The following is a 16,192-nucleotide window of genomic DNA, read 5'->3' on the forward strand; positions in this document are numbered from 1 at the left end:
GTTTAGTCTCTATGATGCTTATGACTGGCACAGATTAAGAAGCTGCTGGTTACTCAGGAAGACGCGATTACCCGGAGCTGCGTAGCAGTGGCATCAATCAAAGGTTGAGAGTTCAACCTTCAGTTAACTCCAGCTACTTTCCTTAAGTCTTTTCTTCCTTATGGAACTATGAGCTGTCAGTCAACACAACAGAAAATGTAAAAAAGCTCTAATATTTTGTACAATTATGCATGCAGCAAGCTACCAGCGAGCAGTAGTACTGTGTATACTGTCTACGTTCTTGGCTTGATTTCTAAATTGCCAGTGGGATTTACTGAGCAGATCAATTCTGAAGTGACTGTAGGCTGCAGTGTGCATGTAGGGATGGTTAATTACACTGTATCGTGCTTGCACAGTTTGTAAATTAAATGAGATTGTAACAGGGGGTAGTAGTGACTGTATGATTTTGGCTCTCCACGGTGCCTTTCATCTGTCTATGTTTTGTGCTTTCAAAAGTTGCAATAAATAAACCTCATGCTACATCTAGAAAGTCAATTGTTTTGTATTCCTCAAGGAACTGAACTGGGAAGGCTTTCACTAGCGTTGTTGTGGACGTGTAGCTCCCATCAGGAGGTGAAGTCGTAGTGCTCCATGTTAAGTTTTCAGAGGTGCCACTGGTTGGCCCCGAGCACAGAGCACATCCCCATAGAATCATAGAGTTCCATCTGTGCTGTTAAATTGTTGTAATGGTGCCTGGCCCCGTTCTGTCCTGGGTGGATAAGCCGCGTGGTGCCCAGGAACATCAGGGGAGGTTGGTGGAGGCATCTTGGAAGCATGCATGGGGCTGATGGTGTGGAGTTGGGATCATCTGTGTGAGCTGGCCCAGGGCAAAGAGGAGCCCCAGGACCCACGCAACTTTTCAGGTCTCTTTCTGAGCTCTGTGGCTTCTCTCTATCCAAGGGAGACAAAGAGGCACCTGGTGAGTGCTTTGTTCCCTTGAGATAAGTGATTAACCACCCTGAGAGCTGCCACTGTCTCCAGTGGCCATAGAATCAAAGGTGACCAGCTCGGATTTAAACTTCTACAGGCAGAAATTCCTCTCCTGACCCTATGTCTCTCAAACCCTCACTCTTTTTCAATAATAAATGAAGTGAGAATGTGGGTGATTCAGTTGTACTTCAAAGATGTTTTTGCATTTATGTAAAATGTAACCCGGGTAAAAGGCAGCCTGCTTCCCTCTCTCAAAACTTTAGAGACCCATTATTCAAAGCTTTGGAGACCCATTATGTGTAATGTTAGGTTTTAACAGGGAAACTTCCCAAGATTCCGTTCCAGGTGTGAGAGCTCCACTTGCATTGGGCAGAGGCAGGGAGGCAGCTCTAACATTTCAGTCCATATACCTTAACAGATAACATTACACGTGCGAGATGAGATGTCAGCACATGGCTCAGACCTGGCTATGAACAAAGGGTGGCCAGGGGTAGCAGTGAGAAAGGCAAATCACCCTGGGAACATGTGGGGAGGTCAAGGGTTGTTTTCTCCCATTGGTTTTGTGGCTTTCTGTGCACGGCGCCCTCGGCAGCAGTTTGGTGAGAGGAAATCACCCACAAGCTCCGACTGTCGAGTGATTTACATCCAGCTTAGATGGCCCAAATCCAAAACTGTGTGAGTGTGTGTGTGCGAGGGGGAGATCCAGGGGTTGAGGTTAAATATATGAATTCTAGTGAGGTCTGCTCTCAAGATCTTTATTCATATTAAGGGAGAGGATGATCCAAGGACAGAGCAGTGGATTTGGGGACAGAGACCCATGGTCGTGCCACATGCTCAGATTCACCCCAACACCTTCCTAGATAGCCCTGAGCCACCATGCATCCAAATGCTGAGAACTAAATACATCTAAGTACTTCCAAGAGTTCATTGTAAACATAACCCAACCTGCAGGGCTCAAGATCCAGAAGCAGAAACCGTATTTCTTGAGATATTGTCCTGTCACAAGCAGCCTGTGTCGTGGGCTGCTGTTTCAACCTGCAGTATTTGGTCTGTGGAGTCTGTAGAGTGATGTTGTATGTAATCAATGATTGTTTTGCTCTTTTGGGGAGATAGGTTCATTTGCCTTCGCTCCTTTCTAATGAAGGTCGAAAAGATATAACTAGAGCTGAGAAGGAAGAGGATAAAAGAGGAAAACCAGAAGAAGAGGCTGTTGTAACCAAAAGAGGGGAGCCAGTCAGGATCAAGATCTTTGAAGGAGGGTAAGTGTCAATTTTATTTCTCTTTTTTTACCGATTGTATGGGAGTTGTTGGTTACAGTGATGGCAAGTCAGTGGAGGTGCCGTGTGGAGGCCAGGTATAGCTGGATTCCAGATTTCCTTCAGCAGCCACCTTGCAAACCCAGCCCTCGAGATCAGCAGATACTTCGGACTGCATTCATGTTCTTTTCTGAGTTGTCTTCAATTAAGAGCCTCCTTGATCTCATCTGTGAGCAGGTGGTTGAGTGAAGACAGCTGAAGAGCACAAATGCATCCTGCAGCTGTTTCTGATGTGGCAGAGATGTCTTCTGCATCCTTCCATAGCCTTCTCCTGAAAATGAACCTCCTGATGGTTGTTGTCTTGTGATGAGAAACTGGGGAGCTCCTTCCTTGGGTTTTAGATGGGGGAGCAAAGAACCATTGTATTCATGTGATTTTAAACCCGCCCAACTGAAGTAGCTCAAACCAGAATGGATGCAAGGTCTAAATTTGATGTATATCTTTATTCTTAGGTCCAGGTAATGCGGAGTGTTATTCAGTAATTCAGCACTGGTCTAATATTATTGTTTATCTTTTCAAAAACGAAAAATCAGTTAATGAGTAGCATGTCTGTAGGATGCAATTAGTTTCATACTTCAAGATCATCCTTCCTGTGTGTTGCAGAATCCTGAGCAGGATTCATCAGTTCTTCTCTTGCCATTGGGTGGTCTCGGTTTTTGTGTGCTAGAAAAAGGCTTTAATTAGTCAGTGGTTGTGGTTTTCTCTCTGCTGTTACCTGTTGAAGTTTGCTTTTATTTTAAAATATTTCATTAACGGATGATCAAACCATCTAACCAGAGGAGTAAAGCGGTGCTTTGTGAGAAGAAAGCTGCTTGTTGGCTCAGGACTGCTCACCTCTCACCCAGACTGCATGCACAGCTCGGGTTTAGGTGTGTGTTGGCAATGAGTGATGAGCACTGAGGGCCAACCCTGAAAGGAGAAGCCTTCCCTGTCACCTGCCCTCAACCTGTAATGGTTATGGCAAAGTGATTCAGGGAGGGAGCCCAGGGGTTGGCAAGAAGGCAGCAGTGAGTGCACTGCTGTTGTCCTTCTGTTGCATGCAGGGCCATGGGACCAAATCAGTGTTGGGTTTTATTGCCTCAAATCCCCATAAGAAGCCTCCATTTCCCTCAGCTGGGTTAACCAGGACTCCTTCCTAGGTGTGATTAAGGAGGCTCGCCATTAGCATGATGGGAAAATCACCCTGCCCCTCGCAGAGCTGCTCCACAGAGGCTTTTTGAGGACAGTGCTTCAGTGCCACATCTCCATGTCCCCATGTCCCGAGCAGAATGGGCGGGGAGTCACATTTTCTAAATGGCAGACACAAGATAAAGCAACTTTTCCAATATGGTGTGTATAAGCCAGGATCAGGGAACATATTAGTCATCCTCAGCGTATGCTATGTTTTATTTTAAAGTTCCTGTAGCATCAGCTTAAAGCAGCCGTCCTTCTGGATACGAGACAGAATATAGTAGCTGCTTAATGCCAAGCACAGGCACAAATGAAAGGCACCAGATCGGAGAAATGCATTTCATATCTCAGTAAGATGGTGTGCACACTGCTGAGAGGGCAGGCTGTTCTCCCAAGGTGCTGCTACAGGGCTGGTGCTCCGTGCCTTAGCCCCAAAAGCTTTCTGACATTGAATCCCTTGGTCTCAGCAGCTCAAATCTGCAAGGATGTTTTCTTACAGATGAATCTGTGGGTTGCTTAGTGCTTTGCACAAGATGCTAAATGGATCAGACGTATGCCTTGCCATCTCCTGCAAATGTTTCATCAAATCGCATCCATCCTCAAGATGTTAATTCACCTACTTTATTTCCCCTCCATAAATATTCCCTCTTTGTTTCATTCTTCCCTTATTTATCAGTTTCACGTGATCTGTTCCAGGTTTGACCCATCCTTCCATTGCAGAGCAGTTGGTTTCAAATCTTTTGAAGCCAACCTGTGCTTTTTTGCCTCTACCAAGGAGGGTGATTATAAAGAAATTCAAGCACTCCTACACAATTTGAACTTGCTGTATCTCTTTTAGCTCCATCTTCCTCTCAGTTTTTTCTTTTTTCTTTGAGCTCTTCCCTTTCTCAATGCTATTTTCAGCACTTGCTTTTTCTCCCACTGTACATCCTTCTTCCAGCCCTGTTTCTGCCTTTCCCCTATTGCTGCCTTGCTCACAGCACCCAGGACCAGCTTTGCTCCTGGCCAGAACCTTATTCCCTGGCTTTCAGAGACCAGGAAAGCCACATTTCATGCTTCCATCACACCTGATGCCCATCTTTAAGGAGCAAAGTGATGAACCTGCTGGAGTCTCTAGGAGCTGTGCTCTCTCTCTTGTTGTGGCTTTGGTTTCTTGGGGATGCAGGGAGAACACATGTAGCTCTGCCTTGGCTCTTCCACAGTTAAACATAGATGGAGTGTGCAGTTTTGGGTGGGCTCCTGTTTGTAGAATGAATTCTCTTTGCGAACAAGTCTTAAGTTCTGTATGTAATTTCATATATAAGCTCTGTATGTATGTTTCAATATATGCTCATATATATACATGTATGTTTTGATATAAGCTCTGTATGTAATTTCAGCAGTGAATTTGTATGGAAAACCTTGGAATTTCATAGGACTGGGTGCACCTCTGCCGTGGCCAGTATTTGCTCCCATCATGAGCACCCATGTACTCAACAAACAGCAAAGAGGTGGGAGCTCAGCATCCCACGCACAGACTGGGCACTGCCTTGCTAGGATGTATCTGGGAGAACCATGCTGTCAGGTAGCTTGTACTCCTCAGGGAGCAAATAAAAATACCCACTGGCCTTATCCTCAGGGTTGCCATGGTGGTTGTGAGCAGTGAAAATGGGCTCTGAAGGTCATGCTGGCCAGCACGGCTTCAGAAGTGCCATGATTCCTCCCTCTGTGTCACCTTCATCAATCTACTCTGGGGTTTTGGGAGCACTGGGACCATTGTGAAATCTTACATCATGAAACTGTAGATTGGTATCGACCTGATTTGAAAGTGAGGTCCTTGATGGTATCATGGGCTTGTAGGGAAATGTTGCCTGTTTACTGTGCATTAGCATCTTCATGATGAAATCTGATATTAGTAGGGGTCAATATGTGTCCTCTGCTTCACAGCCACATCTCTGTGCTCTTATGGAGCCCAGTGCTTGGCTCTTTGGGGTCACTGACTGCAACTAGTAGGGAAAGCAATACCAAAATTTAAGGGTTAAGAACAACTGACGCTAACTGACATCCCCAAAGCAGCATCATGTAAAATGAATACTTCAAAGGGAAGGCAGAGGTGCTCTCTGTGGGGAACTGCTCTGTTCTTTTTTTCTCTGTAACCAGGAAAAAAAAAGCACATATGGTTGCAACGTAATGGTCACAGCCCCGAAGCTTCCTTTCATTCACACCATCCCATGTGTGCAAATCTGCACATGAGCAAGAAGAACCCATAGTGATATAGTGTAGGGTATCTTAACACTGAAAAAGATGCTGCTGGTGCTGTTATGACCCAGGCTGCTCTGGACTTTGGTCTGATTCAGACACGAATCTGGGTCCTTCACTCCTTTTCCTCACCAATAAGTAACAGGGTTGTGTCTTTGCCAGCCATGGGTTCTTCTGAACCAGAGTGGGGGATCTCCTCCACCTTAAATCACTGCTCTGTGAGTTGGAGTGAATTCCTGTCCCACAGCCCCTTCTGCCTAACACAGTGCATATAACTGGAGGGATTGCATGAGGACTGACCCCTGAGCTCCTAAGAGCCCTGGGATTGGGAGGGGAGAAACTGTTGCCACCACGCTGCGAGGCTGCTTATGGGATTTTAGGCAGGCAGGAGGGAGATGGGAACATAACACTGAACCTCAGCCCGTCTGGTGAGAGATTTTTTTTCCCACTGCTGAAGGAAAACAGAGAATCCCTGGGTCCGTTTTATCAGACTTGAAAATGATTACTAATTAGGGTGACAAAAAAAAAAAAATAATAATACAACCTTTTGCAACCCATTAGCTGTGCGCATTCCTCGCTCCCTGCTCTCCTCCCGCTGCCGCTGAGATCTGCGGTCGGTTCCTCTGGGTGATCTCACTCCATTTCTATGACCGGCCACAGAAACTGCAGCTCCCACCCCCTGCTGACACACACCTCCCGGAAAATCCCTGGCACAACAATGCAGGAGTTTTATTACCCTGGAGAAAGCCCGCTCTGTTCACCAAGCAGAGTTTCTCAGCGTGTAACACCAAACCCCTGCGCCGAACCCGGTTCGTTCAGGGGATTTCCTCTGCTGCTTAGATGAGTTCTAAGAATTCATTGTGTTTATTTTGCAGGAGTCATTTATCCCAAAGACATTAATTTGAGCACACAATTAGCGGCAGAGGCGGAGTCTGTCCGTATCTCCTCCAGCTGCACTGTGCATCAGCAGTGCACGGTGCTCCTTTGCTTATCTGCTCCAGTCCTGTGGGAGAACGCACTTCATGGCCCCAGGGTGGTGCCTCACATATGACATGAAACAGTCATATTTCACAGCATAATCATTTCTTGGGTGAAAGTAAAGAATTCCTGAAATTTTCATTTTAAATAGAAAGTGAAAGGGGTTTTCCTGCTGCTCTGCAGGGGAGGGTGGGATTGGTATGAATGCTTTTCCATTGGGGTCAGAGTGCCAGACTGACCTCTGGCTGTTAATCTGAGCATCTTGTGGTCGGTTGCTGGATTTTCCCTGCTTCCAGGAGTGCTGAGGAGGCATTGCTCAGACCTATGGCTGCACAGCCCCATGGAAAATGTGGTCCTACCTGTGTCAAGCTGCACTCTAAAATGTGGTTTTAAAACTTTTAAAGCCCAGTCATCAGCTTGTGCACAGGTATTTATCCTGCTTTTGTAAAGGACCTTTGAGCAGGTGTGCGAATTTTCAACACATCAGACTTGACAGCAAATGGAGAGCTTTCATGCCATGAGGTCTGAGGCATACAGCCCTATTGCTCAGACAGAGCTGAGGGTGCTCAGCCGCCGTGGGTTGGGCATGATGGGAAAAGGGAAGGGAGAGCAATCCCTGATTTTGCCATATGAAAGTGAGACATCACATAAAATGATGGCAGCTCTCCAAGAATCCTCTCCAATGGAGCCTCCAGTTCCCTGGATCCATGCTCATAGGGTTGGAGCAGCCCGTGGGGTTGGGGTGCTCCCACTTGACAGGAGCTGGGCTCATGGTTCTACTGGGGAAGGACACATCCCAGTGTCCTCGTCCCAGTAAAAGAATGTAAGATCTCATTGAGCACCATACGTTTACACTCTGTTTTTTTCTTTTCATAGCACAAGCAAAGCACATTTTCTGCTTAAAAAGCTAACAATCCCAAGAAGACAAGACACAGGGTGGCAATTTAAGGAAGGACGGATTTATGAATGTTACCGCTGCTGACAAGATGAAAGGAGAGATGGTTTGAAGAGCCAGGTTGCAGGCAGTGAGGAAGGCTGCCTGAAGGCTGCATGCAGGAATAGCAGCAATGAAAAATGGCAACTAGAGAAAAAATATTTTCAAAAAGAAAGGAATGTGTTCTTTTTGCTTTGAAAATCATTGCGTACTTACCTTAGAGGCTATATGGAGAGAAGGTTCCACTCAACCCGAAGCAAATGATTTCCCCATCCCATAATGTGTCTTTAAGAAAATTTGGATTTTTACAACTTCTTAATTCTGGTCTTACTTAAGCAACATTTCTGCCTGATAACTCAGGTTGTTGCCAAGAAACTGAAAAATCGGTTGTTTTTGGAGGTCTGCTCAGGAAATCCTTTCTTGGAACGGGAGCTGCGAGGTACACGGCAGGAAACGGAGCGTGGAAGAGGAGGAAAGCACAGAGCTGGGCAGAGCAAAGCAAAGGTGCCACTCACTTGGCTTCAACCCCAGGGACCCCGCTCTGTTGATGTGTGGGATGAGGCTGGGAGAGCTGACATGGTTCCTTTTGGAGGAAAGTTGTGGGGCAGCTCTGAAATGGTTCCAGCTCTCAAACCCACTGCTCTCACAGATGGTGCCACGTGCCAGGAGCTCTTGTATCAGTAACCTGGCAGAATAGAGCAGTAACTTCAGGTTGTTAACCCGAAAACAGTTATTAATGTCTGTTGGGAGCAGCTTCTGGTTGTGTAAGCAATGCTGAAGCATCATGCAAGATCCTAAATGGGCCTTTGGGGCAGAGCCCAGAGCTTGAAGCACTTTGTATTTCCTTGCTTTTATGACAGTGTTTACACCCTGTGAGTTGATAGCCACCATAAATGCTCCTCAAGGCTCTGTGCAACGTGAATCAGCATCGTTCACATCCAGTCTCTTCTTTACTACCTCCTTATGGATGTGGGTGCAAAAAAGCATTACATGCTCTACGTTTTGGCCAACTAAGCACAGACCCACTCTCAGTTCCCATCCCAGCCCTGGATGAAGGAATACTCACGAGCACATGGAGCGCTCACACCAGGCACAGTGCTGCCCATCCCTCCCCTCAGCTCCTGGTGGCAGGACATCCCTGCATGCTGCCAACTCTCCTTCAGCACCAGCTGTGTTTGCACTGAGCAGTTCCTGAACACGCTGTTCCCTGAGCATATCCTGCAGACAGCATGGTGGTTGGAGCAGATATGTGTGGCTGTGCACCCCTCCTCTGCCTGTGACTCACTGTGGCCCTGGGATAAGTCGTTTTGCTTCCTGTGCTCCCATTCCCTTCCTTGGGAGAGGGGACACCAACTCACCTGGTGCTAGGCTTGCTTATCTGCTTATCTAATACTCCTCAATGGGAATTGTTATTGGTTCACCCCATTTCCTGCCCTGAATATCTTGTCGCTTCGCTTGACAATTGGATTCATTCTGCAGCTTATGCCTGTTTTCCCAGGAAATTAGACAAACACAGAAGGATTCAGTCTGGGTTGTTGTCTGGCTTTCTTTATTATTCTTCCTAAATTATTTTCTGTACAGCCAGCCCACTTTCTTAACACTTTTTTCTGGCAGGCGCTCATAATGCTGCTTGATGCTAATTTCCCACAGACAGTTATTAAGAAATATTATCTCAGCTTCCCGTGTGACCGTGTGTGGGATGCACACCTTTCTGCACTGGGCTCTGTCCTGAGTAAGGATGCCTGTGAGCATCCATCCAGCCTGCCTACTGGCTTCCCCGTGCAGTGCACTTGGAGTGGGGCAGAGACCTTGGGTGCACAGCGTTCCCCGTGGGGTTTTCCCAGCCCCTAATTCTGTTCACTGTGACATTTAACCTCCTCTGTGTTACACAAGGACAAGACTTCCCATTTGCTGTCATCTCAAATGAGGAAAAATATAAAGTTAAATGATATTATGCAAGACGATGTCTTTGATGCCATGCAGAGGTGCCTGGTGATGGCCAACCTGCCTTGCTGGCATCACATTGCAGCTTCGCTTGGGGAACGGAGTGCTCCAGATGCCAGACTTGTCAGTCTCTCATTGTAGCACTGAATTAAAAGTCTATTATTAATTGCATATGTTCTAGTAGTTGCTTGGCTTATGACACTTACGACATCCAAGGTTAGGTCCAGCAAGATAACCAGGAGCAGAGACCAACAAGTGAGTGGGTTACTGGGGTGGGAAACAGCACCATTTTCTTTCCTTCTTCAGTGGAAAGACAAGTTCAGATCACTGCAGGCAAAAAGACAGGATGGGAGCACTGCATTGCTTGGGGCCTCTCCTCTCTGCCCTGCAGAGAACTTGGAGATCTACCACTCTCTCCCTGTCTCCATCCTCCCTCTGTGGAAGAGAAGACAAGGAGGGATGATGGTGTTGGGTGTTTTTGTTCCAGACCTCATATCTCTCCTGGGGATTGACCAGACCATTCCACACGTTTGAGGTGAAGCCTTTAGCCAATGTAACACTGAAGTCCAGGAAAATGATTTGTAATCATGGGGAAAATGAATGGTTACCTGTGCACTGGTTGCATTTGGCACAAAAGAGTTACCAAGAAGAACTGAAAAACAGCATTTATAGAATCATAGAATCATTATGGTTGGAAAAGACCTGTAAGACCACCACTTCCAACCCCAAGCCTGATGCCCACTGACCACAGCCCTCAGTGCCACATCCATGTGGTTCTGGAACATCTCCAGGAATGATGATCCCATCACTCCCTGGGCAGCTGTGCCAATGCATCAATGCTCTTTCTGAGAAGAAATTGTTCCTGATGTCCAACCTGACCGTCCCTTGGTGCTGACCTCTCATCATATCACTGTTACCTAGGAGATCAGCCTCCACCCTGCTACAACTTCTTTTCAGATCATTCTTCCCATCTAGGGCAAAAAGGGTCACCAGGGGCTGCAGGACCAGGACTGCTGGCAGAGCAATGTGAGAAGTCAGGGAAATTGTGATATCCAAGAACACAGAGAGGGACTCAAGCATTTCTGCCTCGGTCAGATGGGTGAGGGAAAGCCAGTGGAAAGGAAGGGTGTGATTTGGTCAGGCAGTTTTGGCAGATGAGTTGGGACAAAGAAAGTAGAAATTGGTTAAAAGGAAAGAGACTGTGATTATTCAAGCAGGAGAGGGTCAGGCTGGAAGGTCTCAGCAAAGGGAAAGGGTATGGGATGGGATGAAGAGAAAAAAAGGTATGAGCTGATGTCAGGAAAGTGGAGAGAAAAAGTGAATGAAGGTCAGAGATGATCTCAGGATTCAGGAAAAAATATAATAGGAATTGACACATACAGGTACCAAGTTAACATGACTCATATGTGTACTTCTCCAACACTGCACATGCTCTCAGTTTCATAAGAGCAAGCTTTTTTTTTCTTCTTTTTTTTCAGTTTAACAGAAGGCAATTGGGTGCTTTCCTTGGTCAAAGTTTTGAACACGATAGCCTAAAAGAATCTGTGTGGAGTCCTGATGTGAGGCTGTGCTCTCCTGGGCTGCCCTTCTGCACCTCGGACTCACAGCCATGACACAACGTCTTACTTGTCTGGTCAGTCTCTGGTATGGCCAAGTGTCTGGAATAATGAAGTCTCCATGTGAGAGGGCTGCATGTGGGCTTGTGGCAAACGTCAAGATTGTGGGCTTTGCACTTTATTGGTTCAGTGACACAGCCTCCCCAATTAATTCAGCGGAAAATTTGAGAAGGTGAACATTTTTACCAGCTTTACTTAGGATTATCCAGTTCTTAGCATCTGCACATCTAGGCAGCCTGTCCTATACAGCACTGTAAATAGACACCCTTTAATAGATTCCAAGTACTGTGCAACCAATTAGGAACCCAGTGTTCAAATAGACAGACCCAGACCTGACTGCCTATTGCTCAATCCGTATCCCACTAGGTAAATGGCAGGAAAATGACTCTGAGAATATAATTCTGGCTGTTTGGGACTTCCTTTTCTGTCCCTTCCTAATGATGAAAACATTACTTTTGAGCAGATAGATCTCTTCTCAAGGCAGATGTTAATCTGATTCCTGCTCATCTGTTTCTTTTCTTGTTTTGTTTTGTTTTTAAACTCATCCCAAATGTTGTAGTTGGTTTTCAACTGTCTTAAATGTCAATCAGAGAATCCCAGTGATGGCAGATGCATGTGAAATTCTTGGGACTGTTCTGCATGATGGTGGAGGAATGTAGAGTCCTGACAGTAAAATGTGCCTAAATGATATTGCATCTTCTCAACCTGTTTTTCTGCTATTTAGAAGCGATGCTTGGTTTTCAGTTTTAGCTTGTTTTTGAGGAGGAGCTCACTGTGGACATAGGCACATGCATCTCAAACCTGGAGCTGATCTGAGCCCAATGATCATAAAGTGCTGTAAGGCAGCTGTCAGCCCAGCTCAAGTTCTCCAGGATGGAGGAGAAGGAAAAAGCTGTGATTGCAAACTGCAAGTGCTTAAAGTCATTTCCCTGACCCAAAGGACCTACTGCTGCTCAGGCATTTATGCAAAATAAACTGAGTGAGGAAGCAGGGTAGGATGGGCTGTCACCCTTTAAAAACATGTGAGAAATCCTAGAATATGTATGGAAAAATGTGAATCCAGACTGACTGTAACTGTGCTTTGTGAGTAGACTCGTGTGACCTAAGGAGATGTTTTTGCTGCTCTCTTTTGCTGTTTATTCTAGTCTAGAAATAAGACTGAAGAACAGCAAGCTGTATGTAGATTGGAAACTAGATTGGAAACTCCAGTGTGGGGTAACAAGCAAGATCTTGCCTTGCTCTTCTGATGATGTTCACCTGAGAGCTCTGCATGGTGATAGGGCTTTCTAGAGGTTCACATGTTTTTGATTGCTTAGGTCCTTGTGTTTCCAACTGTCATCCTGTACATGGTATGTAAAAAATGAGGGGGGTCATCAGGTGTGAGGAGCTAATTTCATAGAATGATAGAATCATAGAGGTTGGAAAAGACCTCTAAGATCATCAGGACCAACTGTCAATTCATCACTGTTGAGTTGTTATAGACCTTCCTATTTGTTGGGTGCCTTGGTTTCTTGGGAAGCCTGGGCACAACTGAGCTGGTTTGGGTGTCTCTTGGTAGGCCTGTGCATAGTAGTGGTGTTTTCAAAGATCAAGTGTTTCTCACAGATGTTTTAGATCAACACTTAAACCACTGGTTTTTCATGTTTGAGAGTATCATCTTGCTATTCTTATTCAAACAAACCATTTAATTGCAGAACTGAGATTCAACTCTCTGCATTTCAGTCCCCTTGCAAGACCAAACAATGCTTTCAAACATCAGGTTCTCTGCAAAGCACTGGGCTAAGTGAGCCACAGCAGCCTGATTTTTTTATAAAATGAGAACCTATCCCAAATGTGGCAGGAGCAAAACCCTTTGGTACAGAAAATAAATCCCTCTTGACGGCAGGAGAGCTGTGGTGGGACCAGTGGGGTGGGCAGTGGGGAGAGACATTGTATGGCACGAAGTCCATGTGTTGCAGCTACATAAAAATGGGACATCAGGAGTTTAGGGTAAGAATTGATCAACTTTTCACAATTCAAAAAGATGAGGGATATTTGGTATGGTGGTGGACAATGGGATAAGTGATTTCTTTTTCACTTGGCTTTGGTATGTCCTCGGTTTGTGGATATTTTCTTTTTTTTTCCCCAAAAGGCTATAATGTTAGAACCATAGTAACATCTGTGTATATGGGAGTAGAGGACATCAGTATAAAAAAAAGCTAATTAGTGCATTTACCCAGAGTACCAATGGGCTGAAGTTTTAGAGTGGAAGTGTTCTGGTTTTACCACAGAGTATTATTTGTAACAGTAATTTATTAGGAATTCAGATCTTCATATGTTGCATCTTGAGCTCAATGTATTGAGCTGAAAGCTGAGCACACATGATTAAGAAGATTAAGATCTTCAGAGGTGCTGAGCAGTGGGCAGGGCTGATTGCAGTTGCCCTAACTGTGGGTATTTGTGCCTTTGCAAATTGGACCTTCATATAGATGTCACCAAATGGGCCTAATAAACTCACAGCAATCAAGAGTGGAAGCTGTGGCCCTTCTACACTGTTGAAGCTGATGGTAAAGAAAGTGCTAATACATGGTGAAGGGTGCTTGTAGGAGGCAGCAGGCTGCAGAAATAGAGGAGCTCTGGGAGCCTCCAGTTCTGTCCTGTGCTTGAGCTACAGGTCTGTGAACATTTACAGTTTTGCAGCTTGACTTCTTTAGCAGAGAAAGCCGCAGCGATTTCTGATGCCGCACCGCCGGTCCCTGGTGCACGGCTGCTTTGCAATGTGTAAATCTGCGAGGCACCTCAGCATAAAACACACACAAACCTCTCTGCTAAAGCTGACGGAGGTTTTATGTCTTGCAGTGAAGAGCAGTGATTTAAAATAGCTTCTAGCTCTGCCCCCGCTTCGGAAGGGGCCTTCACGGTCCTCCTCTGGAGAGCAGAGGCCGTGTCAGCGCTAACAGCAGCCGGTTATTTTTGCACAGTCCCCACAGCCTTCCTGCCATCCCTTCCAAAGTGTCACCAGCACCGCCGAGGTCACATCTGGAGCAGCGGGTTCGCGAACCCTGCCTGGAATGGGACGGCTCCATGCTGCTCCACAGATGGCCCCGTGCAGGGAAGTCCCGGCTGGATGGCGATCCCACAGGGGCTGGTGGCTGCGGGCAGCTTCCTGCCGCGCCGTGTTTATCCAAGAAAGGGGAAGGCGAGTGGTTTTGAGGAGGAGTCGCTTCGGATTCTTGCGGGCTTTGATGTCGCCTCGGATTCAGACAGCAGCACGTCTTCCTATAGACCCGGCTGGAGGCAATCCCACCCGCCCCATGTGAAGATGTGGGGGTGAGAGACCCCCGGGGGCCTCTGCGTGTCCTTGGGAAAAGTGCCACAGCTGTAGAAAAAACACAAACGGTGGCTGCTATGACTTCCTGGAGAGAAACGGGAACGTATTTTGGTCTCAGCAGAAGTGAGCTTGATAGACTGGCACTTTTGACATGCAGACATGCAAAACAGAGAGAAAAAGTTCTAGGCAACAATTTTATGTGTTTTTTTACTATTTTTGTTTGTTTGTTTGGAAGGAAGGAAAATATCCTGAAATGTTGGTGCAGAGAGGGATTTCCTGAGGTATGTGAAGGATGGCCTTTGCGCCCTGGATATAGCACTTTATGAGCAGACAGGATCTTATCTGCCATCCACCCTCACTGCTGATCGTGTCCAGATCCCTTCCAGGTGGGAACTCCTCTTGAAGGAGACAACGGAGATCTCCTCCCATTCCCTGGGTTCTCGTACTGTTGGAAGAAACCACACTGTGCTGCAAGTTGTCCATCCTCAGCACTGTGGCATGATTGCAATCAACACCATTCCTGCTGTTATCTGGGGGAGCTCAGTCTGTGCAGGACTTTTCCCTTCTCTTTGCATTTTGCCAACTTTTCTTGCAGAATGGCTCCGAAGTGCAACCTTTCCTGTCCATATACAGAAGTAAAATTCACCAGCTGCTCACCCAGCTCCTCTGCAGTCTTGTTCTGCGTGCTTGCAGTATCAGTGTGGGTCTGTCTCTGTTTTGAAAAATTAATTTCCTTGTGCTTTGTCTACATAGAGCCCTCTTTGCATCCGTTTTTGATGACAAAATATCCCTTCCTGCTCTGAATGGTGATAACACTCTCCACTCCCCATGTATTATTTCTACAACCTTTCTTCCCTGCTGGAAAGAGCTCTCTGAAAACATCTGCTGACCTTCTTTCTCCTCCTTCAACTCACCTCTGCTCTGAGATGTCTGTCTGTAGAAATGATGACAACATTTAGACTGCGTGTCCCAGCACATCACACTGACCTACATCCTCCTGTTGTTTTCCCATGCTATCCACCACTGCCCATCTGCTATCTCTTTGTATGTCCTTGGGGCTGGATCTTGGTAAATTAGTTTTTCACTCCGTGTTCACTGTCTGCACGGTAGACCTGTAGGCACTGTGTTAAGATAAATAATAGGGATCTGTCTTTGAAAAATACTACTCCTTCATGTGTGCAAGGTGCTGTGCATAAGGGTCTGGCTTGGCTGCAGGAAGCTCGTTAGGGGACCTAATGAGAGCAGCCAGCCCATGGTGCGGGAATGCAAGCAAGAGCTCAGCTCTTTTTAGGAGCTGCTTTCAGTTGCTCCTGCTTCAGCCTGGAGAAGCTCCAAGTGAAAGCCCCTGAAGGTCATCAGCAGGCAACGGTACTCCCAGGGGCTCTTTTAAAATTTTTTTATCCTGGTTAAACATGCTCCTCCTCCCCCAAATCTTACGATCTTCCACCATTAGCACACGCGACCATTGGCACGTTCTCCTTCTGCGAGACTTCCATGGGAACCTTTCCAAGGAGGACTTCTTTCACAGCCCCTCTCAACCCACAGGGGAGGTGACCGGACCCGTCGCGTTTTCCATCAGTGACCTGAGAACTGCTCTCCTCCTGCCTCCCACCCCACCTCCTCCATGCTACCGACGCGTCTCCATGCTGCGGATGGAGGGACCGCATCCCTGCCTTCCTCCTTTCCCAGCTGCATTGCTGTTGAGTCTATGATCTCA

General features: G+C 46.5%; 1 protein-coding gene across 11 annotated transcripts in view; it reads left to right on the top strand.

The window, feature by feature from the left end:
* HIVEP3 (HIVEP zinc finger 3) overlaps positions 1-16,192 on the top strand; it is a 215,353-nt gene that overhangs the window by 165,623 nt on the left and 33,538 nt on the right. For all 11 annotated transcript variants that reach the window (XM_085208590.1, XM_085208593.1, XM_085208587.1 and 8 more), the window contains one exon: positions 2,083-2,228. In XM_085208590.1, the coding sequence (XP_085064716.1) occupies positions 2,083-2,228 (146 nt within the window). The remainder of the gene's footprint in view (positions 1-2,082; positions 2,229-16,192) is intronic.

This window comes from Meleagris gallopavo, chromosome 25 (genome assembly GCF_905368555.1).
Source record: "Meleagris gallopavo chromosome 25, MGAL_WU_HG_1.1, whole genome shotgun sequence".
Lineage (NCBI taxonomy): Eukaryota > Metazoa > Chordata > Aves > Galliformes > Phasianidae > Meleagris > Meleagris gallopavo.